Source organism: Meriones unguiculatus, chromosome 4, assembly GCF_030254825.1.
Source record: "Meriones unguiculatus strain TT.TT164.6M chromosome 4, Bangor_MerUng_6.1, whole genome shotgun sequence".
Taxonomy (NCBI): domain Eukaryota; kingdom Metazoa; phylum Chordata; class Mammalia; order Rodentia; family Muridae; genus Meriones; species Meriones unguiculatus.
Genome location: NC_083352.1, coordinates 9,055,855 through 9,080,722, shown reverse-complemented (window position 1 = coordinate 9,080,722; position 24,868 = coordinate 9,055,855). Strand labels below are relative to the sequence as shown.

The 24,868-nt window shown below is 45.4% G+C and overlaps 1 protein-coding gene across 3 annotated transcripts in view; it reads right to left on the bottom strand.

The window, feature by feature from the left end:
• The window catches only part of Dlgap2 (DLG associated protein 2), a 715,977-nt gene that overhangs the window by 569,710 nt on the left and 121,399 nt on the right, over positions 1 to 24,868 (bottom strand). For all 3 annotated transcript variants that reach the window (XM_060381432.1, XM_060381433.1, XM_060381435.1), the window contains one exon: positions 4,243 to 4,297. In XM_060381432.1, the coding sequence (XP_060237415.1) occupies positions 4,243 to 4,297 (55 nt within the window). The remainder of the gene's footprint in view (positions 1 to 4,242; positions 4,298 to 24,868) is intronic.

The window sequence follows — 24,868 nt, the reverse complement described above, 5'->3', positions numbered from 1 at the left end:
ACGCTCACTTGAAGCATTTGGCCTTTCAAAGAATAAACCTTCCACCCATGATGTTAAAATGGCATCACTTGGCACTCTGTGTCCTTGTATATTCACACTATATATGACACATCCTTCCAGGACCCTTCTATGCACAGGACATGCTGCACGCATCCCAGGGGCTTTACGGTTGCCCACTCCCCATTTACCCCCCACACCAGCACTGTCACCCCTCATCCACATCATTTTGCTCAGCACTTTATCAGAAAGTTGCACATGGGTGGTAAGGGTTTGAGGTTACTCGTAGCATCGGAGACCAGCACGGAGTGAGACGCTGTGTAAGCTGCAGCACAATGTCCTGCAGTGATGTGGAGGAGAAAGCCAGGAACTGGGGTCTGTGTCCTTACCTAGGAAAAGGGCAGTGTCTTTCCCTCACAGGGGATCGCCAAAGCTCATGTAAAAACTATAAACCAGAGGCGATGCGAGGCCACCACGTAGGGTGTTCTCTGCAACACCAGGAAACAGCATTAGCCCCACATCTGTCTGAACCAGGGGCACCATCTCTGCCACCAGTCATTTCGAGTCCCTGCAGACCAGCTGTAGAAAGAGAACAGACTGACTCATAGGTTTCCCCTTATTTTTCCACTCTGAAATTACAAGCTGTTGAAAACCCTTGGCTCATGAGAAATCCAGTAGATGTAAAATTACCACCGTTCCTTGCCATCTCAAAGATGTCTGTCCCCTCTGTCTTCTAAACTAAATTTGCTGACGAGCAAGTCACTCTAATTTCAATAGCCCCCTGCTCCTTGGATGGCCTGATGATGTATCATGTAACTTGACCGTCCTGTAGGCTTCTAAAGTCTTATGCAATAGTGCATGTATACAATATATTTACAAGTAAAAAAAAACCACAGTCATCTGTTCAACTTATGTGGGTACTGTAAAACTAGGCATCCCCTTTCAAACATTGGGTTTTAATTCAAGATTCCATTCAGCCCAAAGACATTAAGAAATTTGCGCCACACAGAGACCATGTTTAACCACAAGTCAGTACTCTAGGAAGGCTACATGGAAGATGGTCAGGTGCCTTTACCTGCCCCAAGGACTGATTAGTGTAGGGGAACCTCCTAATCCCTCCCCAGGACCTTTACAGCAGAGCTGGTAACTGGCCATGGTGGGAGAATTTGCAACACAAAAATTGACAAATACTAGGAACTGAGGTTCCCACCTCCCCATTGTCACTCTGATGAGGAAAGCTGTTTAACTAGCATCTCATTGGCAGCCAGGCAACCTCAGAGACAGGAATACTCGGGGGTTTCAGAAATACAACTATGAATTGGCAAAGAAGCAAGAATCACAGTCACACATGTGAAAATCATTAAGTTCTTCCCACTCAACTTCTGTGAAAAACATATCACCTTTTTCCACAATCACCTTTCTGTTACTTTGGACAGAAATACAGCCCAAAGTCAAATCTCCCAGCATGCTTAGTCTTTGTAGAACCTGTAACTTTGTTGTTGTCAAGGCCTGTGGGGAATGAATGTTGTTGTTGTTATTTTTTCCATTCTGCAAGATAAATTTGTTCCCAAACTGTTTTCAGTCTTGGTGGCAGAACAGACTGTCTCCTGATGGACACAGACAAACACCCTGAGGCAGCCAATCCCAGAGTCAAGTGAGAGCCCAGCTGATGGCACCCTACGCTCCTCTATTCCACAAACCATGGGACCACACTGAAACAAACTACTGACAAACAAGATCAGAACCCAGACATAAGAACTAATTAGCCACCAACGTTTGCACTGTCTGTTTCACTAAAAGGGAAGTACATATAATCAGTTGTCAAAAATACCATCCATAATCTCCATTTGTAACCCCCACACAAATCTTATGAAGCAGGAAACTTAATAGTTTATACTGTGTGCTATATTTTATATCAGAAGCCAAAGTTCTGATGCCCCAAAAGGTGAGGGAATAAAGTGTTCAAGCAATACAAAGAATAACCATGGATAACCATGGCTTACAGTGGTAAGACCAGACTACCTATAAAATTGTAAAGACAGGTTAACTTTTATCTTGGAAATCACCAGCTATACTCAAAAGATTTATGTGGGGAAGTTGCTGCTCAGAAAAGTTTCCAAATTTACCCAGGAGTCAACACGACCTGTGAACCTGCAGTCACCCAGTTTGAATATAGGCCTGAATACGAACCCTGAATAAGACAAAGTGACACCCCAAAACACCCCAAGGACACCTCCAACTACTGGTCCCTTTGCCAAAATGAATTCCAAAGTAGGAGACACTCAATTCTAATGTTTTGGCAGCAAATTCTAACAAAAGGTGAGTGGGCTCAAGCCAGAGAATTCTAGGTATCAGCAGAGATATGCCAACCACCTGGGTCAGCTGCCATGGTCCAGAGTACACAACTGTTGCCTGGGTCCATAAGGTACACAGGTCTCAACCTAAAGCCCACCCTCCAACAAGTCACCTATTAAAAGTCACTAAAATTGGAAAAGGGCCAAGTGTCTGAAAGTAAAAACAGAATTAAACCCAGAACCACAAACACACTGGGAACTCTACCACCAAGCCATACCACAACTACAATGTGTTCTGGCAAAGATACATCGCATTCACCTGTGCATCAAAAAATTTCTGTGCCCATGGTTCTCCTTCACAAAACAACAAAGGCAAAATTCATGCCCAACTTGTACAAAATGAAGTAGTTTCGAGAGAAGTAATTAACGAAGCAATCAATCTTTTTAATTCATTTACCAAAATTGTCACATGAAATTAAATTAGGGAAAAAACGATGATATATCTTATTTTGAAACAATCCATGTTTAATTCAGAAACACTGAGCTCAGTGAAGGCAGCCTTCCTGAGTCTAGGCGTCAACCAGCAGCATTCTTAGATGACAATAAAAGTATCTCGAGATGGCCAACATCTTGCAAACTCACTTGAAGCTCTGCATACACCAAAGTGTCTCAAAATACCCAAAACTTATTTCCATCCAAAAAATCCACTGATATCTTTAAGTAACAGAGCTTAGCTTGTTTTCATTGCCCTGATGTTGCTTATAAAATGGCACAAGCAACTTGGCTCTGGTCCTTCTCGCACATCACTACTGTGTTTCTCTACAGGATATGTTCCACATCTTTACTACAAACCAAGACTGTCAGAAATCACAGGCTTAAAAAACTATCTGTTATAAGTATGTTTCTCATAAATATAGAAAATAAGATACAAACATGTTTCAATGAAAAGAAACACACTCCTTGGAAAAGGATAACATCAGTAACATAATTATCCACATTTCTTAATTAAAAAAAATTTCATTTCCCCAAAATGTTGGTATTTACATTGGAACATGCAACATAAACTCGTCACGCCTCAGTGAGCATGCCTGTTTCTGTGCATAATGTGGCAGTGAAAGTTTCACCAGAACAAGCCCCTGTGATTCATCACAGAAGACAAGCAAACTATCTGAAAAACATCATTTCATACCCAGCAAAAATATCCCAGAACATGCACTGTATTTGAGGAGACTCGGTTGATTTTAGGAATGCACAAACTCTTTAAAGACCTTCTTCAATGAGAGGCTATCGATGTGGAATAATCAAAGCACAGATGTAAATGGTAACACACTGTGCATTCTCCTTTCTAATGTTAAACCAATCAAGTTCCAAGATGGTGCTCAGACCTTTCTCTCCATTAAATTTCTATAGAAGCAATTCAGAGCACTTATGCTCTGCCCACACCATCCATCTATGAGGCAGAACAACACAAGTACCCACTGCAATAGCCATGCTCTGCCTGACTCACCCAAATCCTAGAAAACATGCATATGGCCAGCCCCCACCCTGATGGCCAATGAACACCCAACATCCCAAACCAGCCAAAACCAAACAGAGCTGCTTTTAGTAAATAAGTATAATAAGCAAACAAAACAGTTTTAGAGGTGATGTATTCAACTTGATTTTTAAAATAGGCAATGGTCCTTTAAAAAACCCAATATTATAATCATCTGAATCCATTTCTTTGGTCATTAAAAATAGAAATGTGAACTCAGCTCGTAACTCAACAGAAAACTGAGTATCCCATCTTTCTGTTTCTTTCAGTTATAAAAAAAAATCCCAGAGAGAGAGAGAGAAAAAGAGAGAGAGAGAGAGTCAACTTCAAAAAGCCATAAAACATCTACCTCAGACATCATATTCCCATCACTGACACACAACTTGTGCTCTCAGATCAGGAAGAGGCAGGTCTTACCTGTGTTTCTGTCTGGTAAAATGCAGCAATGCTTCTGCAGGATGCCGGGCAGAACCTGTTTCAAAACACATAAATAAAAGGCATTTGGTTATTAGTCAGGCAGAGGGAAAGCATTTCATTAGGTGCTGTGAGGGATTTTCTAATAAGATCATTGCACAAAGTCATTGCACCCAAGATGGTCTGAATAATCAGCTCGTATGGGAAATGCTGATAACATGCATTTCTCATCAAAAAGGTTAATCAAGTAAGTGTGTTGATTGTATATGGTTCTCCTGGGATGTGGCTGCCACTGGGTCATATACCCTAATGGGCCCTAAGAGATCTGGAACCTGGCTCTGGAGGGACTGCAGTGTGTAGGAAAATAGGAACACCAATTTTCCTGGTGGCTTTTATACTATTAGGTGCAATTAGAACTTGACAGTGGAGTCTTGCTGGGACACTGCTGAGTCTCCATTGAGGATCTAAATTCAGCCACTCTCCTCCCTCAAATCCAGAAGATTTGTGGGAAAAAATGTAAAACAAAAAGCTGTATTTAGAGTCTAAGCTTGGTAGCTAAGGGTGAAGGAAGTGTTGCATTTGATTCGAGGGTGAAAATAATAGAAATCGGTTTTGTCAAGACAATGTTACAACGTAAAGCTTCTGCCTTGCACAGGCCGAGAGAGTCTGGAACAGGAGATTCTCTGCAGGAAATTTATGATCATGCTTCCTAAGCCACTCAGAGAAAAGCTGAACTCTCAGATGCTCCACAAGACCAGGCACTGTGGCCCTCAGCCAGCAGTGGCAGCTGTCCAGAGCTGTCAGCCAGGAAGGCAATGTTTCTTTAGAGAAGTGAGTTGCACACAAGGGACAGAGGTGTCCCAGGAAAATACCAGGACCATAACACCCACTCTTGTAGACTTAGAGGAAGTTTTCTCTGCCTAAGCCAACCTTCCTCTACTTGCTCAGAATACCTTGTAGGAACAATGTTGTGTGTGTGGTTTTTTTTTTTTAATCCTAAATATAATTGGCTGCACATAACAGCATGAATAATTTCTGACTCTGGGTAAAAGCTAATGAGACAAAAATCAAATAAAAGAAAGCAATGAGCAAATGGTTAGCTAGTAAATGCTATGGAAAATATGGCATTAGATTTGACTGCTGCGTAGGAACACAAACGAAAACCTCATTCAACAAGTCTTCAAGAGCGTAGCAAGAACCACTGCGTGAGCTCTGGCCTGTGCTGTGCTGATGGTGCTGATGGTCTCCATCAACCAGACTACCCTGTGTGTTTGTTTCTGACTCCTCCCCAACAGCAGCCCTGAGCCTTTGATGCTGAGGACACAAGAACACACAGGGTTACAATGAGTGTTCTTTTGTTGCTTATGGTCCTCCCAAGTAGGAAACTGATTCTAAGCCCAGTAGTTATAGTGGTGAACTCTCTTCATAGCTGGGTCTGTCTCTCTGAGACTGTGTCATCGAGATTACCACAATGTCACCCTACTTCTGGGTCTTGAACTGAGAGCCCTGAGCTTAGGCCAGGTTCTAAAGGTCACGGTATAACAGAAAGGTCCAACCTGAGGACTACAAAGTTGAGGAATAGACATGTCAGTTTGACATGTGACCTTAGAAACTGATCAATGATTCCCAAGGGCAGCCATTCTGGGTCAAGCCAGGTGGACAACTGGAACACTGATGGCTTTACATTCAAGCCTCTGGTCCCCACCCCCCAAGCTTCCCTAAGCTGCTGCTACCCAAAAAAGCCACTAGCACAATCCAGGAATCTCACTTATGGTCCCTTTGAAGCAACACTCCCTCCCTGCCACAACCTCAAATCATTTTTTGAGCATGCCAAGTAGCTTTCATACAGGAAAATATAAGGAGCCTGAAGAAGTCATAAACAGACCATGGTAGAATTCACCTTGACTTTCCCAAAGGCAGACGATTTGTGTTCAAAAATGGCGCCCATATCTAATCTTGACAGTCTCCTCCCAGCCTCAGTCGTGGGTAAGACACCTGCACTAAATCTTGGGTACAGCTGCAGACTCTCAAATGCCAGGCACACATCACTTCCTTGCAGCCAGCTTAAGGGAACATCCAGGCAGGACTGTAATGGGTTTATTTCCTTCTCTCTGAAGGATTTACAGAAGGCAGAAAAGAAGAATGAAATTATCTTCCCTGCCCAAAGGCACTTTAAAAGTTCAATCCTGCTCAACCTGCCTATTCTTTGAGAGCATTTAACTGCTGAGGATAATTAGAGGCATTGTACTCTGCAGTCCAGAACCAGGAACACGGGACCCACAAAATCAAAGGCCCCCCAATTCTCCATCAGCACTACCCAAGGTCTCAGGGTGTCCATCATTCCACATTCTGAGGAAACCCCCAATGATATCTATGCACCATAGGTTTAGATTCTTCCAACTGGAGAGCTGCTTCATAAAAAAGACCTCCAAATCTCAATCATCCAAATCCTACTTCCTCTCTAGGTACCACACCTTCTTAGATCAAAGACAAAAACACAACCCCACAGGGAAACTGAGGCTTCCGCAATATTATCTGAAGGAAATCTAGAATGTGTCTAAAATCTAGAACGGTCTGCTGACTCTGGCTGCACTGTACATCTCCAGGCTACCCGAGCGGTGGGCTGATGTTTTAACAGTGTGGACACTGAACACATCTTTACTTTTGGGTGGTGATAGCAAGACCCAGGGAGGACTCAGCTCTGATCACCCAGGTGGTACCTCTGGGTAGTCTTACTCTTATCGTCCTCACTCAGGTCTCAGGTAACTACAGCCTTTGCCTGTCCCTAGATACCCAGAAAACATAGCTTTCCTCTATTCCCCACTGACATCTCTAGGGACTCTCTGGTCCTCTGACCCTCCCATCACCTATGAGCTTGAAGGAGGACATCTGGAGTGGTGAGCATAGCAGTTCATCTGTGTGAAGTCATGTGATCTGGAAAAATTCTGCTACATAGAGAACATTAGTCTCTCAAAGTGGATGTCTTAGGTGCCACTGGTAAGGGCTGAGAACATTTAAACATCCTGCCAGATAGTCTGCAGGCCTGAAATCCAAAACCAAGGTATAGAGTAGTGTACTATAGAAAGGCTCTAAGAATGGCTATGTATGCCTCTCTACTCCTTATGACTCCTAGCACCCAAGGCTTATAGCTATGTACCTTCAATCTCCATTGTATCTGCATGGCCTTCCCTAAATAGGCACGTGTCAGCAGGGTCCTCTCTCATGTGTGCACTAATATGGCCTCCTAGTCACACTCGCTCATGACTGTCCCTGCATACAGATGGATCCACAACGGCACTACTCTCCTTCCATGCATGTGTGTCCACACCCATATGATCTTCCCTCCATGCCTTTGGGTCCATACTCACATGGCCTTGCCTTCATATGCATGTCAACCAAACCATCTTTTCTTGTGTGTGCCCACATGTCCTTTCTGCAAATAGACAGTCCAGTTCAGTGAGAGCCCACCCTTCTGGCCTCATCTGCCTTCATTAAGTCTTCTGGGGGCCTGTGTCCAAATTAAGGCACATTGTGAGATGCTTAGGGGAAACTGAATTCAACCCATAATGCAATAGGTAGGGAGTTCCAAGAAGAAATCCTGGTGTTAATGAGGTAGCCATTCCATTGGACTTGAGGTGGTCACGTGTGTCAAGTCATGCTGACTCGCTATTCTTGCTTTCAGCAGACATTTCCTTTGCTTGGTTAAGCCTCCTATTTTGCCTGGTTAAGCCTCCTGTTTTGCTTGGTTAAGAGCCTCCTGTTTTGCCTGGTTAAGAGCCTCCTGTTTTGCTTGGTTATGTTTATTTGGAAAGTCCCTTGTAGTTTGCCTATATAAGTGGTTTACTCTGTAATAAAGATGGCACCTTGGTCAGAGCACTGTCTTGGTGTCCCTCTCTCTGTGTTCTCTGTCTCTTTTAATTTCCAGCCCCTTGTGCAGGCGGTTACTATTGGTGGTTGTGGGCAACTACAATTAATGTTATTTGTTGGCAAGTTACAGAGTTCTCTGGGCTTGAATTTGCCTCAAGATAATAAACTCAGGGTTTCTTCAAAATGTAAAGTCCTTATTTTTATTTTATTTTATTTTTTGGTTTTTCCAGACAGGGTTTCTCTGTGTAGCCTTGGCTGTCCTGGACTCCCTCTATAGACCAGGCTGGCCTCGAACTCACAGAGATCCACCTGCCTCTGCCTCCTGAGTGCTGGGATTACAGGAGTAAGCCACTGCGTGTGGCTGAGTCTTTATTTTCTTACCATAGCAGCACTATCAAGTCAACCTCCTTGCTCTCTCATCCCAATCTTTTTGTTTTCTGATGCTTTCCCTCCACAATGCCATTGAGATGGCAACTCATTCATTCATACACATCACTGAGGACCTGGAATGAAGCATGGTCTATTCTGTGTGCACCCGCAACAAATTCTCACACTGTTGGATCTTCCCCTTTCCCCCTACATCTGAGCCATTCGACTCTCTAATTGCTGGTTTGAGTTTATCTTTAGCTTCAAGTTGCCCCACCTATGCTAAGCCCTTACACTGAGCAGAAAAACCCATGAATGGATATCTGGTATGATCTGGGGACTCAGAAATCACTTGTGTTGGGTGAGTGCTGAGCAGAGCCAGAGAGGACCATGGGATGGGCAACCATCAGGGTAGGGCATGATGCTGAGTAGGCAGACACAAGGTCTTTCTGTCAGGTGTAATATCTTGGCCTGCATTCTGGAACCAGGACATTCCTGACTTGCACCTGAGCCCTCCAGTCCTTGTCCAAATAGCTACAGAGTACTTGAGTTCCCTGAATGACCATCATGAGAAAGTCTGCAATGGAGATGACGGGCTCCCTGCCTCCTTCCCCCCTCCATTCCTATGGCCAGCTTCCTCCTACCAAGCCCTTACTAACCCTGGAGACTCACAAGGATTCTAGTAGCCTACCTCCAAATTCATCCCTGGGACTCAGCAACACAGTCAATATTAATCTGGTCCCTTTGTGAACTGGGAACAAGGTACTGGAGAGTTAAGAGCACAGTGCATGCGTATTGCTACAAACCATTCTGGCAGGAGTTAGATGTTCCCATGTTAAAAGAAGTTACCATGCGAGGACGATCAGCTTCAGAAAGGGTTGGGGCCCTCCACTGGACCCATTCCAAAACCCTAACATCTGCTGTGCAGTGCCTATGTATTCTGTCTGCCAAGCCCCTCAGAGTACCTCGCAAAGCTTCTGAATCTACATCCTGCTGATAGACGATAAGCTAATACTCAGTTCCTCTCTGAGACTGCTGCCCCCTGCCCCCCGCCCTCACATTAGGGGCTGTTGTCTTTCAAACAACTAGCACCTTGGTGCCCGCTCTGTCTCTCAGAGGGACAGTCCATTCCACGTTTATAAAGAAGCCGTGTGCTCTCTCTGAAGTATGGCGAGAGTGGGCAGGTGAGGGACTGTCACCTGCGATTTAAGCCTGCGGGCCTGGCGCATCTGCATCTGTGATGACGGAGCCTCACATCCTCTAATTCTAGCCACTCTAGCATGTCTTTTCTGCTCCTTCTTCCTGGAAGTCCCATGATGTAGGCACAGGGATGAGTGGCTTTACTCACCGTCACCACACTGTTTCTCGGCCTTTCTGTTATACTTTTGCGAAATTCTCTCTGCTTTGTATTCCACCCCTCCAGTGAACTCCCCGGGTCTGGCCACCCACTGTTATTTCTCTGAGAGTCTCCTTCCCGTAAGTGTGCCTTCCATGCATCAGCCTCATTTGGCTCTGGCTGCAGCACAGGCTCTTCCCTCCCTGAGGACAGGAATATTGATGGCTCCCCTACCTTTGGCATAGTCTCTGTTCTCGGTGACGTCATAGCTGTAAAAGCTGATGCTCCCTGCTTAGTATCTACCCTGCTTAGTATCAATCGTTATGTGTTATCATCTGATCCCCAGTGCTGTTAATTTGGGTCAAGCCACTGTCATACATCCCCAGTCTGGAATGAGTGAGAGATGGGGACCCAGGTATCTGTGTGGCCTGAATATCCTCAAGACTGCTCGGCCCACAGAGAGGGCAATAACTGTCATCAAGAGCACCAGCTCTCTGAGTTACAGAGTTCACCTCAAAGGTGAAAGGATGCAGCCTTAGAGCCTTTGGGAGGTCCAGTGTACATGGTATTTTGTCTTGTTCGTTAACCTCTGAAAACATTGACAGACATTATTCCAAGTGTAAGCTCTCAGGAAGTATCATTCTTTCCCATCCCCATCCTTCTCTCAAACTTGATGTCCTTTCTTCATGGGCAGCGGGATGCTGGGCCCAATAGGCCACTGACAGTGGGCATCCCTGACAGTCTGAGGTTGTGCAGTTTGTACAAGAGATGCACTCTGGCACTTAAAACCTTGAAGTGACATTACAGAGTTTAACACATTTCTTAGCGGACACAGGCCCCAGAGACATAGATACACTTTTTGGAGTATCAAGAACATTAATAAGTGTTCAGTTAACTTTCCCCAACCAACTGAACTGTGAAGAAATGGCCTTAGGATTCTTCTAGAAAGTCTGACATGCCTGTCCTGAGACCAGACTCAGCAGCATCCAACCCCCACAGTATCTGGAGATGCTGGTCTCCATGTGTGCTGAACCATGCTCTATGTCTGCCTTCCTCTCGTGGTCCTGACAGTGAGGAGTAGGAACTCATTCGTAGGCCAGACAGGACTGGTCAGATGCTCACCTTGGGATTTCCCCGTGCACCTCCACACACCTCCTTAGTGCTCAGCATAGGATGGGCAGAGATCCTTGACTCTGTCATCATAAGCAGTCATTTGTGCACCAGAACCATTTATAGAAGTGCAGCCTTGGGGGGCGGGTAGGGGGGACTCGGGTGGTCAGCCAGGGTGTGGCCCAGCTTCTTCACTTACAGGAACACTAACTGACCTGAGGCTCTGCCTCGGTGCCCAGCTCAGGGTGGCAACACGCCTTCAAAGCAGACTAAGGGGATATGAGGGCTGCGGTGCGGTGCCTCAGCATGAGGTAGTTGCCTTATATTGTGTGGTTCTTGCGAAGGGTGTCAGGGCGAGCAAAGAGCCACAACCTAGAACACAAAGTAGGGCCTGATGCTGAGCAAGCTGTCATCAAGCTGCCATCACTGCCCTTACCTTTGCCATCTATGAAAATGGGATCACTTCAGGCTCCCTGAGCCAGTAGTAAAGGCAACCTACCATGAAGAACTCAAGCCTCCACCTATACCAGTGCTACCTACACACAGGGATGGCTCACACAGCATTCTGGGCCCCAAGTGGGGCCAGGAGCTGCATTTCGTGTTCCCTGGTGATGCAGCAGCAATGATCCAGGAAACGGTTTGAGAACCATGGAAGCAACATCTGTCCAGTGACTTCTAGTCCATCAACTGTCCCATTAGAGATCATGCAATAGAAACATCGTGTCAAGCTGTCAGAGGGGCTGGCAGAGGACAGACAGCAGCATAATTGCTGTGCACAGAGAAATCAATCTCCATGTGTTCTCACAACATGTAGAACAGATGGAGGGCTTCTCAGAGAAACCAGAAATATGGACCTGGAGTATTTCTAGAGCAGATTGCAGGGAGGATCCTTAGCTGAGGGGTACATGATATCCCAATGGGCAGAAGTGATGCGGACAGCTGGAAATCTATATCCAGGCCTCTGTCACCTATCAGGTCCCTCACCAGCATGGGTACCAACCCATTTGTGCAAGGACAATCTGTTGCCGCCTCCTCAACCCTCGTCTAGTAAGTCATGCTAAATTTGGTCCTGTTGGGTTCTAATCATCTCTGATTCTTACACATGCGTGCTATAAACAAAAATAGTGAATAGCCAGGATACTGACAGGAAGAACCAACAACATGTGCAGGTTTGGGCACAGAACCCAAGAATACAAATACACATGAACATCATAGAACCCAAAGATACATATATGTGAGACTGCACACACACCAGGGGGCCCTCATCCAGAGCCGGCATTCCAGTATGAGCACAGCTGGACATCACCTGCCCCATCCCTCCATCCACAAACAAGAGACAGGAGATGTCCACTCAGATCATTTTAAGCAGAACACCTTCCACAAACACAAGTTTTCCAGGTAAGATTCGACTCTCCTTACCCCATTCTCTTTACTCTTGGGTCTATCCAAATGGGAGCAAGCAACCTCTCCTGCCTACCACCATAGCCCCAAGCCATTCCTACCTTCAGACCTTCCCTGTCATGATGGGTTACACCCTCAAACTACCAGCCAAAATCAATTTCCTCTTTCAAGATGTTTCTTGAAAGTCGTTTGGTAAAAGTGGATAGAGAACACAGGGGAAGACAGAAACATTGGTTAATTGGTGCAAAAATAGTTCTGTGTAGAGACACACCATTGACCTCTGCCTGTGATCACATGGTCAAAATGTCAGCACAGCAGGGCAAACCAGACTCTTTCAGCTGTTACAGGAAGGGTCCCTGTGGTGCCCAGAGCCCCACCAGCCACCAGAGTACCTCTGCCACACTCACACCTCAAAAAACCCTTTCTCCTGTCAGAGAAGTGACACTCCCATCTTCAGAGAAGCGGGGTTCACATAATCCAAACAACAAAGGCTGGGCTGGAATTGTCTAAGGCCCTGGGTCAGAATGTTCAGTTCTGCCTCTGAAGAAAAAATGACTTTCAAAGCAGCTATGTGTGCTGGGAGTAGGGTGATGCCTTCACAGAAAGCTGCTGTCCTTACAAATCTTGAATGCAGGCATTCAGGGACCCGCCACCCCACACCTGCTGCCAGGAAAGCATGAGCACAGGATGATTTGAGGATGTAAGCGAAGAAAAGCAGCAGGCTTCAGACTAACTTTCTGGTCAAAAATACCATCCCCTCCCCACAGCAACATCAAACCACTCTCAGCCCCAGACCTCCCCCTCCGAATACCTCTCCCTCCACTCACCCCTGGGCACTCCCCACACACAGAGGCACATCCCTGATATATATGTGCAATTAGAAACACAAGCCCTGCAGGTTTGTCCAGCAACCCTTCCACACACCCCCAACTTTGCTGCCCCGAGAACCAGCAGCTTCCAGCCAATCAGAATCCTCTGCTCATCTGTCCATGGTCCACTGAAAACCAGTCACCACATCCACAGGAGAAGCCCATCTGGGTCTCAGCAAAGAAATCTCAGCTGGGCCCTGGTGAGTCAAAAAGCCAGGGCTCTCCCCAGGAGGGACAGGAGGAGTCATCCCTGAGTGATGGCCACACTCCTGTCCCCTGATGGACTAGTAGTACACTTCTCTGGACATGGCTCACACAAATCCCTGCCTCAAGAGACTTTGGACCTGCACTACTCAGGGCCTCTAGGCACAGGAAATCCTCCCTCACCTGCAGCTGGAAGCCAAGATCACTGTCTATGGAGAAGGCCATTCTGCCTTCAAAAGTCAGGTCCAGCTCAGTCTTTGCAGCTCTGTGCTCTTTCAGAGTCAGCCTGCTTACTTTCACTGCCTAAGAATTATCCCCATTACAGACAGAAAAGAACCAAAAGCTCCACAGACATTTCCCTTCTTATGAGACACCATTAAATTAATTTTACAGAAGATTTTCCTGGGCTTAACAGCAGCAAAAGTCAGCATGTAATGATTCCAGGCAGCTGTGGTATGGCCTTCTCGGAGCTTCAGGAACAACAGGCAGTGAAGTCAAGATCCAAGTAAGAGGCTGTTTCGCCACAAACAGATGTGAAATAATAACTCAGATCATGAGAAAAGTCTAATTTCTGTTTCTTCTTAAGTTCACTAAAAAGGACAAGGCCACCCAAAGGCACTGCAGCCCCTGCTCCCCTCACTCAGAGATCCACATGGAGACGGAGCTGCCAATCAACCACATCTGAGCAGGGGGTCTAGGTCCTCTCCATGCATTGTCTTCAGTTGGTGCGCCAGTCTCTGCAGGACCTCCTGGGCTCAGATCTTTTAGTTTTGTTGGTCTCCTTGTGGGGCTCCTGTCCCTTTCATGTCACTCTATTCCCACCCCTCTCTTCCTCCTTAAGATTCCCTGAGTTTTGCCAAAGTTTGGCCCTGAGTCTCAGCATCTGCTTCAATACCTGCTGGGTGAATTCTTTCAGAGGACCCTCAATAGTAGACTCCCATCCTGTTTCCTCTCTTCCACTTCTTGTGTCTATCCTGTTACCACTCTGAATGAGATTTAAGCATCCTCCCTAGGGTCCTCCTTAGTGTTTTGCTTCTTTAGGTCTGTAAGTGGCTGTTCTATATTATATGGCTAATATCCACTTAATACTGAGTGTATACCATGCCTGTCTTTCTGTTTCTGGGTTACCGCATTCAGGATGATTTCTTCTAGTTCCCTCCATTTGCCCGAAATTTTCATGATTTCCTTGTTTTTATTTGTTGAGTAGTATTCCATTGTGAGGAATATTGAATGTCAAAGAAACACTTAAAGAAATGCTCAACCTCCTTAGTCATCAGGGAATGCAAATCAAAACAACTCTGAGATTTCATCTTATACCTATCAGGTCCCTTGACCCCGCCTGTCTCCCCTCCATGTCAGCCCACAGAGCCCAGCAGCAAATCCCCAGAACTGAATAGGCACCTGGCACCCACCACTGCCAGCCAGCCAACTTCCTTTCCTCCCTCACCTTGAAGAGCCAACCTTAAAGAGCCACCACGGTTCCAGAAATCTTGTCTTCAGAGAGCCACCCCCCCAAAAAAATCTTTCACGATGAATTTCAACTGTTAACTGGCCATGACTTAGAGTCACCTGAAAGGAGAGCTTGAACTGAAGAATTACATGGATCAGATTGGTCTGTGGACAAAGTGGGTGGTTTGGTAGTTAACCTCGGTAGTTAATTGGGAGGAAAGACCTGCACATTCACACTAACTATGGGCAGCGCTGTTTCCGTGAGCAGAATCCTGAACGGCGAAAGAATGAAGAAAGCCAGTTGAGCAGAAGTGCCACGCCGGCACGGACCCCTGCGTTTGGGTGCATGTGATCCAGTAAGACCCTGCCTTGACTTCCCACTGATCGAGCACTATAACCTGTAATTGTAAGCTGAATAAACTCTTTTCTCTCAAATCATCACAGCCAAAACAAAACTAGAACAATCTCTCCAACCAGAATACTATAAACACCATACTTTTTCCCAAAACCCTCTAACAATTCCCTGTTAATTCTTAAAGGGCAGAAAGGGCAGACATGATGTGGTCAGGGCCTTGTGCAAGCTCTGCTATGCCAGCCCTTCGCTGCTCCTCGCACTTGCCACATGTATGGCCTTGGGCTTTTTGCAAATAACATTCTTTGTCTGGGACGACTCCACAGGACATCTCGGCTCAGTTCGTACAGCACACATGAGAAACTTCCTCACTTATTAACTCTGTCACTCTGCCTGTCTCTAACCTGCTCCCATCTCCTTCCCCATGGGATGTCCTTGGCATGTCTTGTTTTCCTCTAACTTGCACAAATGGAAGGCTTCTCTGGGAATCAAACTCAGGTCCTCTGGAGGAGGAGCCAGTACTCTTAGGCTCTGAGCCATCTCTCCAGTCTGTCTCCTTATTTTTTTATTCAAAGGCTACTCACTGAGCCTGGAGCACGCCAATTAGCCAGACTGGCTGGCCAATACTCTCCTGCGATCTGCCTGCTTCTGTTTCCTCAGCACCAGGGGTGCAGACTCAGGCCACAGTTCCTGGCTGTTACATGGAGCCCGGGAAGCCACACCCAGGTACTCAGGCTTGCATGGCAGACACGTTACTGACCAAGACATCTCCCCGGTCCCTTGTTCTTATGTTTTGTGGTGCTGGGCTCAATACAAACTAGGTAAATGCTCTTCCACAGAGCCACATCCTATCCCAGGACTCTGTAACACTGGAAGTTTCTCACAACTCCGCAGCAGCAGGCAGTGCCCCAGTCTGGGGACTGAGACCCCAGAGCTCTGTGCCCATTTCACTGCAGGTGGTCATCTTCAGCCCTGTTTGTCCTCACCTGAAGCACCACAGGAGACTGAAGGATCAAAGAAATCTCGGCCCACATGGCACAGCCATACAAGGCTCCTACATGAGAACACGATATTCCACATCACGAGGGAGAAGAGCCACCCTGCAGGCTACAAAGGAAAAAACAGGGAGCCATGGAGGGCACCTACAGCTCCTGGAGCAAGCACACCGTGGAGAGATTTGTGCTTCAAACGCTGACTCTTTAATAAGGAGATGCCTAACCTGCAGGTGGATGCCTGCATCTCCGTTGGCTTGTCAGTTACTATGGGAACCCCACACTCTAGGACATCCAGGTAGCACATCATCACAGCCTTTTTCCTAGTTAGGATTTCTATTGATGCCATGAAACACTGACCAAAGCAACTTGGGGAGGAAAGGATTTATTTGGCTTACACTTCCACAGTACCGTTCATCATCAAAGGAAGTCAGGGCAGGAACTCACACAGGGCAGGAACCTAGAGGCAGGAGCTGACGCAGAGATCACGGAGGGTGCTGCTTACTAGCTTGATCCCCTGGCTTGGCTCAGCCTGCTTTCTTACAGACCCCAGGACCACCAGCCCAGCCCCCACCACGTCTCGGAGTCTGGCAGAGCAGAGCACAGTCTGTACTCTACAAACACTACTCCGAAGAACAGACACGTTATCCGAGCTCTGTTCCCTACCGTGAACCCACAGGGCATCCCTCTACCCCAGCAGACTGAACTCCTAAGAGCTTCCCCTAGGGCAACCTGGGCTAAAAAGACTCAAGGTAGCAGGAGGGCAGATGCACGCCCCCCTCAGAGCACATGGCCTTCCTTGTGTCCTCCCCTTCACTGACATTTCCTACTTCTCTGCTGTAGAGAAAAAAAAAAAAAAGCAGACCACATTTGCTCCATCCATTTAATTAAATCTAATTAAATTTATTGGCGGTAAGAAAACCTGATGCACAAAGAATAAATGCCCGGGATAAATCACAAGCGTGTGCTGAGTGAATCGATCATCTTGGCACAAGAGTCTCCAGGCTGGATTCTTATTGTTAGTCTCCTTCCTTGTGAGTCGGGGGCGGTGGGGGGGAGACAAGAAATAGAGAGCCTAGAGTGGGGATTTAAGAAATACCACTGCGCTCACAGAGAAATGACAACGTGATCGTGCTACCCGAGTCCACGTGCTCAGCTGTACAGCTTGGGGGGGGGGGGGCTCAGGTGTAGCATTGTGCACCGCTCTGTTCCTGCCATATGCAAGGACACTGTGAAAGGCACCAGTAAAGGAGCCTGTCAAAGACTACACCCTGACCAACCATGGGTGCACAGAAAATTCACAAACTGCACAGTTCTGCAGCCTGGAGGAGCTGGGCAGCAAATATCTAATCCAGGGGGTTAAGCAATCAGTGGTGGGAGATGACTGCTCAAGCCATGCCCGACAAAGCCCATGCTAGAAATACAACACGCCTTGCTCAGACAAGCGACTGATCCAAAGGCAAAACACTGAGACCCTGGAAGACGAGGTTACCAGTCAAGGCATATATCTGCACGGAGAAGAAAACACTTCCCAGTGGTGGCATCCCCAAGCATGAAGTACCCTGGAATAATCTGAGCAGCTCCCATGTGCTCCATGAGCAGGGACTGCACAAGAGACAACATTGCCACAACAGCATCCAGGGCAGCTACCCTAAGAAACAAGGTGCCTGGCAGGGAAGAAGAGCCTGGGTAAACAAGTCCACGGAGAGGTGGCCGATGACGGGGGCCTCACTGCTCATTCTCAGCATTCTTGGATGCTGGGCAGATACCGATGGGGCACAAGCCAGTGGATTTTCATTCTTCCTTTGAAAAGCTGCATGGGGCATAGTGGCATGTCAGCGTGTGGAAGAACCTACATTTCCAAATCAATCAGCTCAGCCAGATCAGGTGGAGCCAAGTAATGTTTTCTCTGACACAGTTCATAGGTTACCAATGGAGACAAAAGAGAGATGGAAACGTGAGGATAAGAATCCATGTTCACTCACACTCATGTCTATGGATGGGCACACAAAGGTGTTCCGGTTGCAACTCTTGTTTGCAGACTATTCCTGTGAGAAATGAGAGCAAAAGGAGAAGCAGGTCCCATGGCAAAAATGCCTTGCAAGTGGTGGAATAATGGGGGCAAGTGTCTCTGTCTTATGTAGCAAGAGCCAGGAGGCATGGCCTAGCTGAGCTCCCCTCTTGGAGATCTAGAGATGGAGTACCTAGACTAAGGTAGATGCTGTGCATGAGCATCAGGTCTCCATCCTCAAGGGCCTGCTGTTCTTCCAGCACAGTGTACCACCAGCGTGAACATCCAAGAACAGAACAGGCATGTTCTCCAAACTCACGGTGAGTTGAGGGGCTTCAGAAACACTGAGTGAGCGGGACCTCCTCTGCCCCATATAATGGGCATCCCTTGGATTCTTGCTTGTTCTTTGGGGAATAAACTGGTCAACCAAACTGGCTTCTCAATCCTTGGTGAGGTTTCAGACATCCTGTTAACACAAGAACTAAACATAAAGGCATAGTGGAGTTTTTCACACACCCAAGTCAGCACCAATCAAAACAAAACAACAACAACAAAAAACTCACAACAAGCTAGGAATAAGATCACCACAACCTCAGGACTCTACCTGCCATGTGGAGTACTGAGCTGCTATGGAAGCAGTAACCCTAAATCCTTCCTGAATGTGTCTCTCATTCCTCCCTCAGCTGTGAGCCTCTTCTTCAGAGTACCCATGTGTAAATTCTCCACATCTTAAATGTGGGGCACCTACAGGTAATCTGCCTTTATCCTTAACATCATAAATTCAGAGCACCACGCTTCTCTAACTGTGTTCTGGGTGCCTACATGTTGCTCTGTGTTCCGGAAGCTTAGGAGATCTTCAGCCATTATCGCTTGGAATGCTTTCTCGGGTGCCTGCTCTTACCTTGCTGGTAGCTCCTTTGTGCACATTCTCAGCCTAGGGAACACGTTACAATCTACTTACTTCACATTTTCTCAGAGAAAATACAGGCAAAGAGATCTACAAGTGTGTAATACCAGAGGAGAAGTAAGAGTAGTCAATAAAAGGAGAAAATCACGAAAGCTGAATGAGAAAAATTACTTTACTCTCAAGTGAAACCTACTTGGGTTAATGTGCGACTTCTCAGAAGAACCAAGAAAGGAAACAATAATAGCAAAAAAGTAAGAGGACATGTTCAAAGTGTCCAGGGCAACAAAAATAAAACTACCAACTTGGAATTCCACACCCAGAAAAGCTTTCCTTCAAAACTAAAGGCAAAATAAAGCAGTTCCCGAAAAAGCAAACCCTGAATTCACATTAATTAGCTCATGTACTTTCTAAGATATTCTGAAAGAAATTCTTTCCACAGAAGCAAATGAACCCTGTAGGTAATTAAAGTGCACGTGGACACAGAAGAGAATCAGTACTTAATTACATAGGGAACAGGTGTATTTGTGTCTCTTCTCATCTCTTACTGAATACAAAACAAAATCTCTCAGTGAAACTAAAATAATGTGTGGAAAACATTGCTAAGCCTATAACACACAGAAGTGAATGTGTGATGTTTTGTCAATGTCAGCACAAAGGGCATAGGAATGAAACTAGATGGCAAAGTGAAAATATAACAAGGTATCACTGGGTGTATAACATAAAAATATGTAAATAGATATATAAAAATATTACAAAAAGGTAAAAAACACAGAGACATGTGGGAGGAATGCTTCTAAATATGACTACAATTAAGCTATCTTAAGCTTAACTTGTTTGCTAACAAGTTAATATATATATATAGTGAATCCCAGCTAAACACAAAAAAAAAGATTCAAAAGTAATTACCTACATTGTAATGGTAAATAAAGTATTCACTTAATCCAAAAAATAAGCCATAGGTATAACAGAAGAGTGGAAAATACATAAACACATAGGAAGTGTTAAAAGTAGGTTAGATACATCTCTGCTGAGAGGCACACTAAGTGTAAATGAATTAATAACTAAGCCAAATGGAAGAGACTGTCAGACTATATTTGAAACAACAACAACAACAACAAAAGACCCAACTTTGTAATGCCCAGGAGAGACACAGTTTAGATAAATTTAAAGTAAAGGGGTAAAGAAAAAAAGAAAAAGACACTATAACATCAGAAGAATAAACACAAGAAGAGCAGATGGCTGTATTGCCAACATGTAGAATACTCTTTGAAACAAAAAGTGCTACTAGTAACAACGAGGACTGATTTAGTCAACCCAGAAGAAATATACAACAATTATAAATATACTTATACTTTCCTTATCACAAAAATCACACATCACCGGACTCACTTACACACCAAGCAGAACAGTGAAAACCATGCCACAGGGGCGGGTTGCTGATACAGAGGGTACAATGAGTGTAAAGATGGGAACTCGGCCAGAAAACAAGGCCCTCTCTTAGGAGACACAAACTTCACGTTGACTCTGGAGATGGACCATATACCTGCGAACACGCAGGGAGCCTGGTGTCTGTGCTTTTGTTTTTATGTGTGTGTACTTCATTTCAACATTCCTCAATAAAAAATGAGTTTGGTCGAATTTAAAATGTTAGTGTAATGTTTATTCTAGCTTTGAAATTAATCAAAAATAAGTTTACTTAGATTGCTTAAGAAAAGGTTTAAATAGTATAAAAGCTGTTTTCCAAATTCTTGAGGCTTGATAAGAAAAAAAAATACACTCAATACATACATAAAAGATTTTTTAAGCCATAAAACAAGGAATAATAAGTAAATAAATAATTTGAAAAGGAACAATTCAAGATATAACTTACAATTGGACATTAAGTAAGATAAAATCACTCAAGAAGAAAAGACATAGGATGTCAAAATGTAAAATCCAACTTTGACATTTCCAAAATAAAGACTCAGAGTTGAGGTATTCTCGTCAAACAATGGAAAGAAACCCCATAATCGGTAAACAGCCAAAGCCAAAATCAGCCATTAATCCAGATGCACTGAGATGGCTACGGTGAAAGCTGTAGAATATGTACAAAGATGAACATTGATACACGGAGCACACAGAGGTAGGAAGCGCCACTCAGCTCTCAGGCCACAACACTCCTATTTATAACACCAAGCAGAAAGCATTCCCTGAGGCAGAAGAACGAGTCAAATGTCCTGATAGGCACGTGAAGACATAAGGAAGCCAAGTCACTTTTACGCATAATGTGCATAGCCTGGTCTACCTGGCTGAATCCAACATGACACAACAGGTTCCCAGCATAATACTTTGACTCTAAAGTTTATCTTGATGAATCAACATGTAGAGAAATGAAAAGAGGCAGATTAATATGGAGACTTAGTCTATAAATATAACACTGATTATTAAATGAATATGGCATTGCTATAGAAATGGGAGGGAAAAAAACCAGAAATAAGTAAAACAGGAATGGAGATGGATTTTCTGGTAATATTCCTTGCTTAGACAGAAGACAGTCTAATCAATTAACTCTAACTCAGGTGTGAAGAATCAGGAGCAGCATTTAAAGAAGAGATGGTGGGTTGTAGTGGAAGTTTGGATTTCTTTCAAAACTCAGTTATGTTAAATAAATTTTTGTTTTTAATCCCAAGTGTGGGATATGGGGCTGCCTTAGTTTATCCACAGCTGATAATTGCCAGCTGCAGTTGGCAATACCAATCTTACTTGTCAGGAAACTAGCAGTCCAGCAAAAACAGCACAAGGCTGAACCGAAGTCATGGTTCTTAACAAATAATTGAGACTGACCATCATTCCCAGAGAGGAAAATTAAGAAGCATCCATTTTAATTACTGTATAGTCAGGCTCTCTGAATACAAACATAAACCAAATTTTCTTTACAAGGAAAACAAAAACCAAACAACAAAAAACAAACAACCAGCAATTCTCTTGCTTAGAGAAAAAGAACTAAACGTGTTATCTTAGGAGACAGAGGACCTAAAGGGAGGGTACCACTCCCATGATGGAAGGCCCCACTCCCTAAACTATGGGAATGCATGCCAGGACACTGATGAGCAGCCATGTCATAGGGAGCCACTTTCCGGTGGGTCTCACACACGCCTAGAATATGCCACACTTTTCTACAGACTAACCTCTTCCAGACTCAGTTAGAACACCTGTCGAGTCAGAAATGACTCAGTGATGATAGCACCTGGTCACATGAGCACAGCACATGACAATTTAACAATAGGCACAATGTGGGTCTCCTGACCATGACCCAGACCTGCACCTGCCCTTCTCACAAGACACCACATGTCACTAGCATGAAATGTGGGGCTATGCAAGAATGCATAAGAATAGACAAGACCCTATGAATACACAAAAACATTATTCTTCCTGTCATATGTCTCCTTCTCACTGTACTCATGGGCAGATTATACTCTCTAAATGTAATAAGAGACAAAATGTAAAACCGTGTTAAGAATATGAAATAAGAATATGAATAAGAATATGAAACCATGTTAAGAATAAGAATATAGTGTTCATTTTGAACACTGTATCTTCTCAAGTATGAACATTTGAAGCAACCAGCCCTGTTTGGGAATGTTGTAAATTTTTAAAAGGCACCATCTCAGATGTAAACAAAACATTGCAAAATTTCTGTAATCACCACAAGAAAGCTGACCGGGTCTGTCCTCCATGACACCCGACTAGAACCTAAGGCACTGTGTGAGTAAAGCTGGACTCATATCCCAGAACACCGGGTTGTAGCAAGCAGGACCCTCCCCAAGCTTCATTTACGCACACACCTGGAAAAGCGGGACCTGTATCCTGAACGATGGACGGATTGTTACACAGTGAGGTACAGACGCTCCGCCGACAGCGGCACTGTGATCCTGTCACCTTGACTGAAAGTGGAATTCACTGAGAGATATACCTCTGGACAGGATTGGGAGGGTGTCTGCAGGAGTGAACACCCAAAGAGGCTCTTCCCGACACTGAGCGGCAGCCCCCAGCAGTGGCCCAGCTAGCAAGAGGGAAAAGGCAAAAGGGGAAGGTGGCGCTGTTCACCTCACGTCTTCGCTTACCTTGTTACTCAGTCTACCTGGTTGCTGCCACTGTCGCAGTTACCCCTCTGAAGGCATAACATTCCAGCCTCCCATCTGTCCTGAAGGCCAGCGGTGCGCCGAGGGCCCCCCATGCCTTCAGCACCAGACTTGGACTGCTGAGCCACCCAGCCTCAAGGACGGAGAAGCTACCAAGTTCTCAGCCTCTCCAGTAGGCAGCTGGTCACTGTTGAACTCTCCAACCACTGTCACATGGGTCATAAATCCCCGTTAATAATCTATGTTTATCCCATTGAGCCCGCCCCCACCCAGAGAAACCCGGCTGGTACAGACCCTAACAGTGAGTGTGGGGCTAAGCTGCTCCAGGGTCAGTGTGGCCGGTTACGATCGTTAGAGCCTAAATCTAAGGTCCTGCAGGAAGCTGTGGGTGTCCCCTGGGCATCCAGTCAGCAGGCACAGCAGGACTATGCTGCAGGAGTCCACAAAGGGCACAGTGTGATAAAACCGTGATTTGGTTACTTATTTATTTACTTACTTATTTACTTATTTATTATTTTCGCTCTCTGATCCTTGTATGTCAGAAGAAGACAATGAAATGCAAGAGCTGGGCACCTGTGAGGCCCTTCCATCTCCTCTCCATCTCCTCCATCTCCTCCTCCAATAACTCTTGTCACCTTCCCAAATTGGAAGAAATTTTGGGAAAGCAAGTGGGGAAAATCCCAGCCATAAGTTTTATATTTGCTAATGAAAACTATCAGAGAATAAAACTTATATAATTACATACCATTAAACTCAATGCATTCTTAAAAAAATTTAAAAAGTGTAAAAAGCAAAGTTGATTGTGCCTAGAAATTCTTCCCTTGCACAGACCCAGAAAAGCCCTAGTGGACAAAGTTTCCCTTGAGGTGCTGACTTTGAACTGAGGTGATCGTACTAGTGGGGTAAACTGGTCACTGGAGCTCCCAAGTGAGACGGATGTCACACAGACAGACAACAGACAAAATGCAGACACACAGTTTGTCCCTTTCTCAACTGTCCCACTGAGGGGGGAGACAATGGGCAGAGGATGATGACTGAGACCACAGGGGTCCAAGGGCTGTCCTCCAAGCTCAGAGAAATTAGCCTCCATGCACAGAAGCTGAAGAGACACTACCAACAGGCTCTCCTGGAAGTCACAGAACAGTCCTACGGAGCAGGAGAAGGAACAGAGGATGGAGGGATGAACAGGTTGACAGGCTCTCCTGGAAGTCACAGAACAGTCCTACAGAGCAGGAGAAGGAAAGGAGGATGGAGGGATGAACAGGTTGACTCTGGGAAGGGATGACTTCAGTTATCTGAGGTTTGTTGGCAGCTGGTGGAGAAAGCTTGAAAGCTGTTGGGGGTAGCCATCAGAAGCTCAGCTGAGGACTGTCACAGCGGGTGGCACCTGTCCTCCTAGAATCAGCAGCCAACCCCCTCCTGTACCAAGGACACACTCTCCGTGCTACCCAAGATCCAGTTCCTCATGTACTGTTTCCAAATAAAACAAAGCCTTTGAGGGCCAGTTTCCCCAAGTTGAGGCGACAGTAAAAGCCGCAGGCAGGAGGGATTAAAACTGGTGTGTTAGAAATATACCTTTGAACCAGCTGCCTCTGCCCTCTCTCTCACAGTTGTCCTAAACCCTAAAGCCACATCTGACCTCAC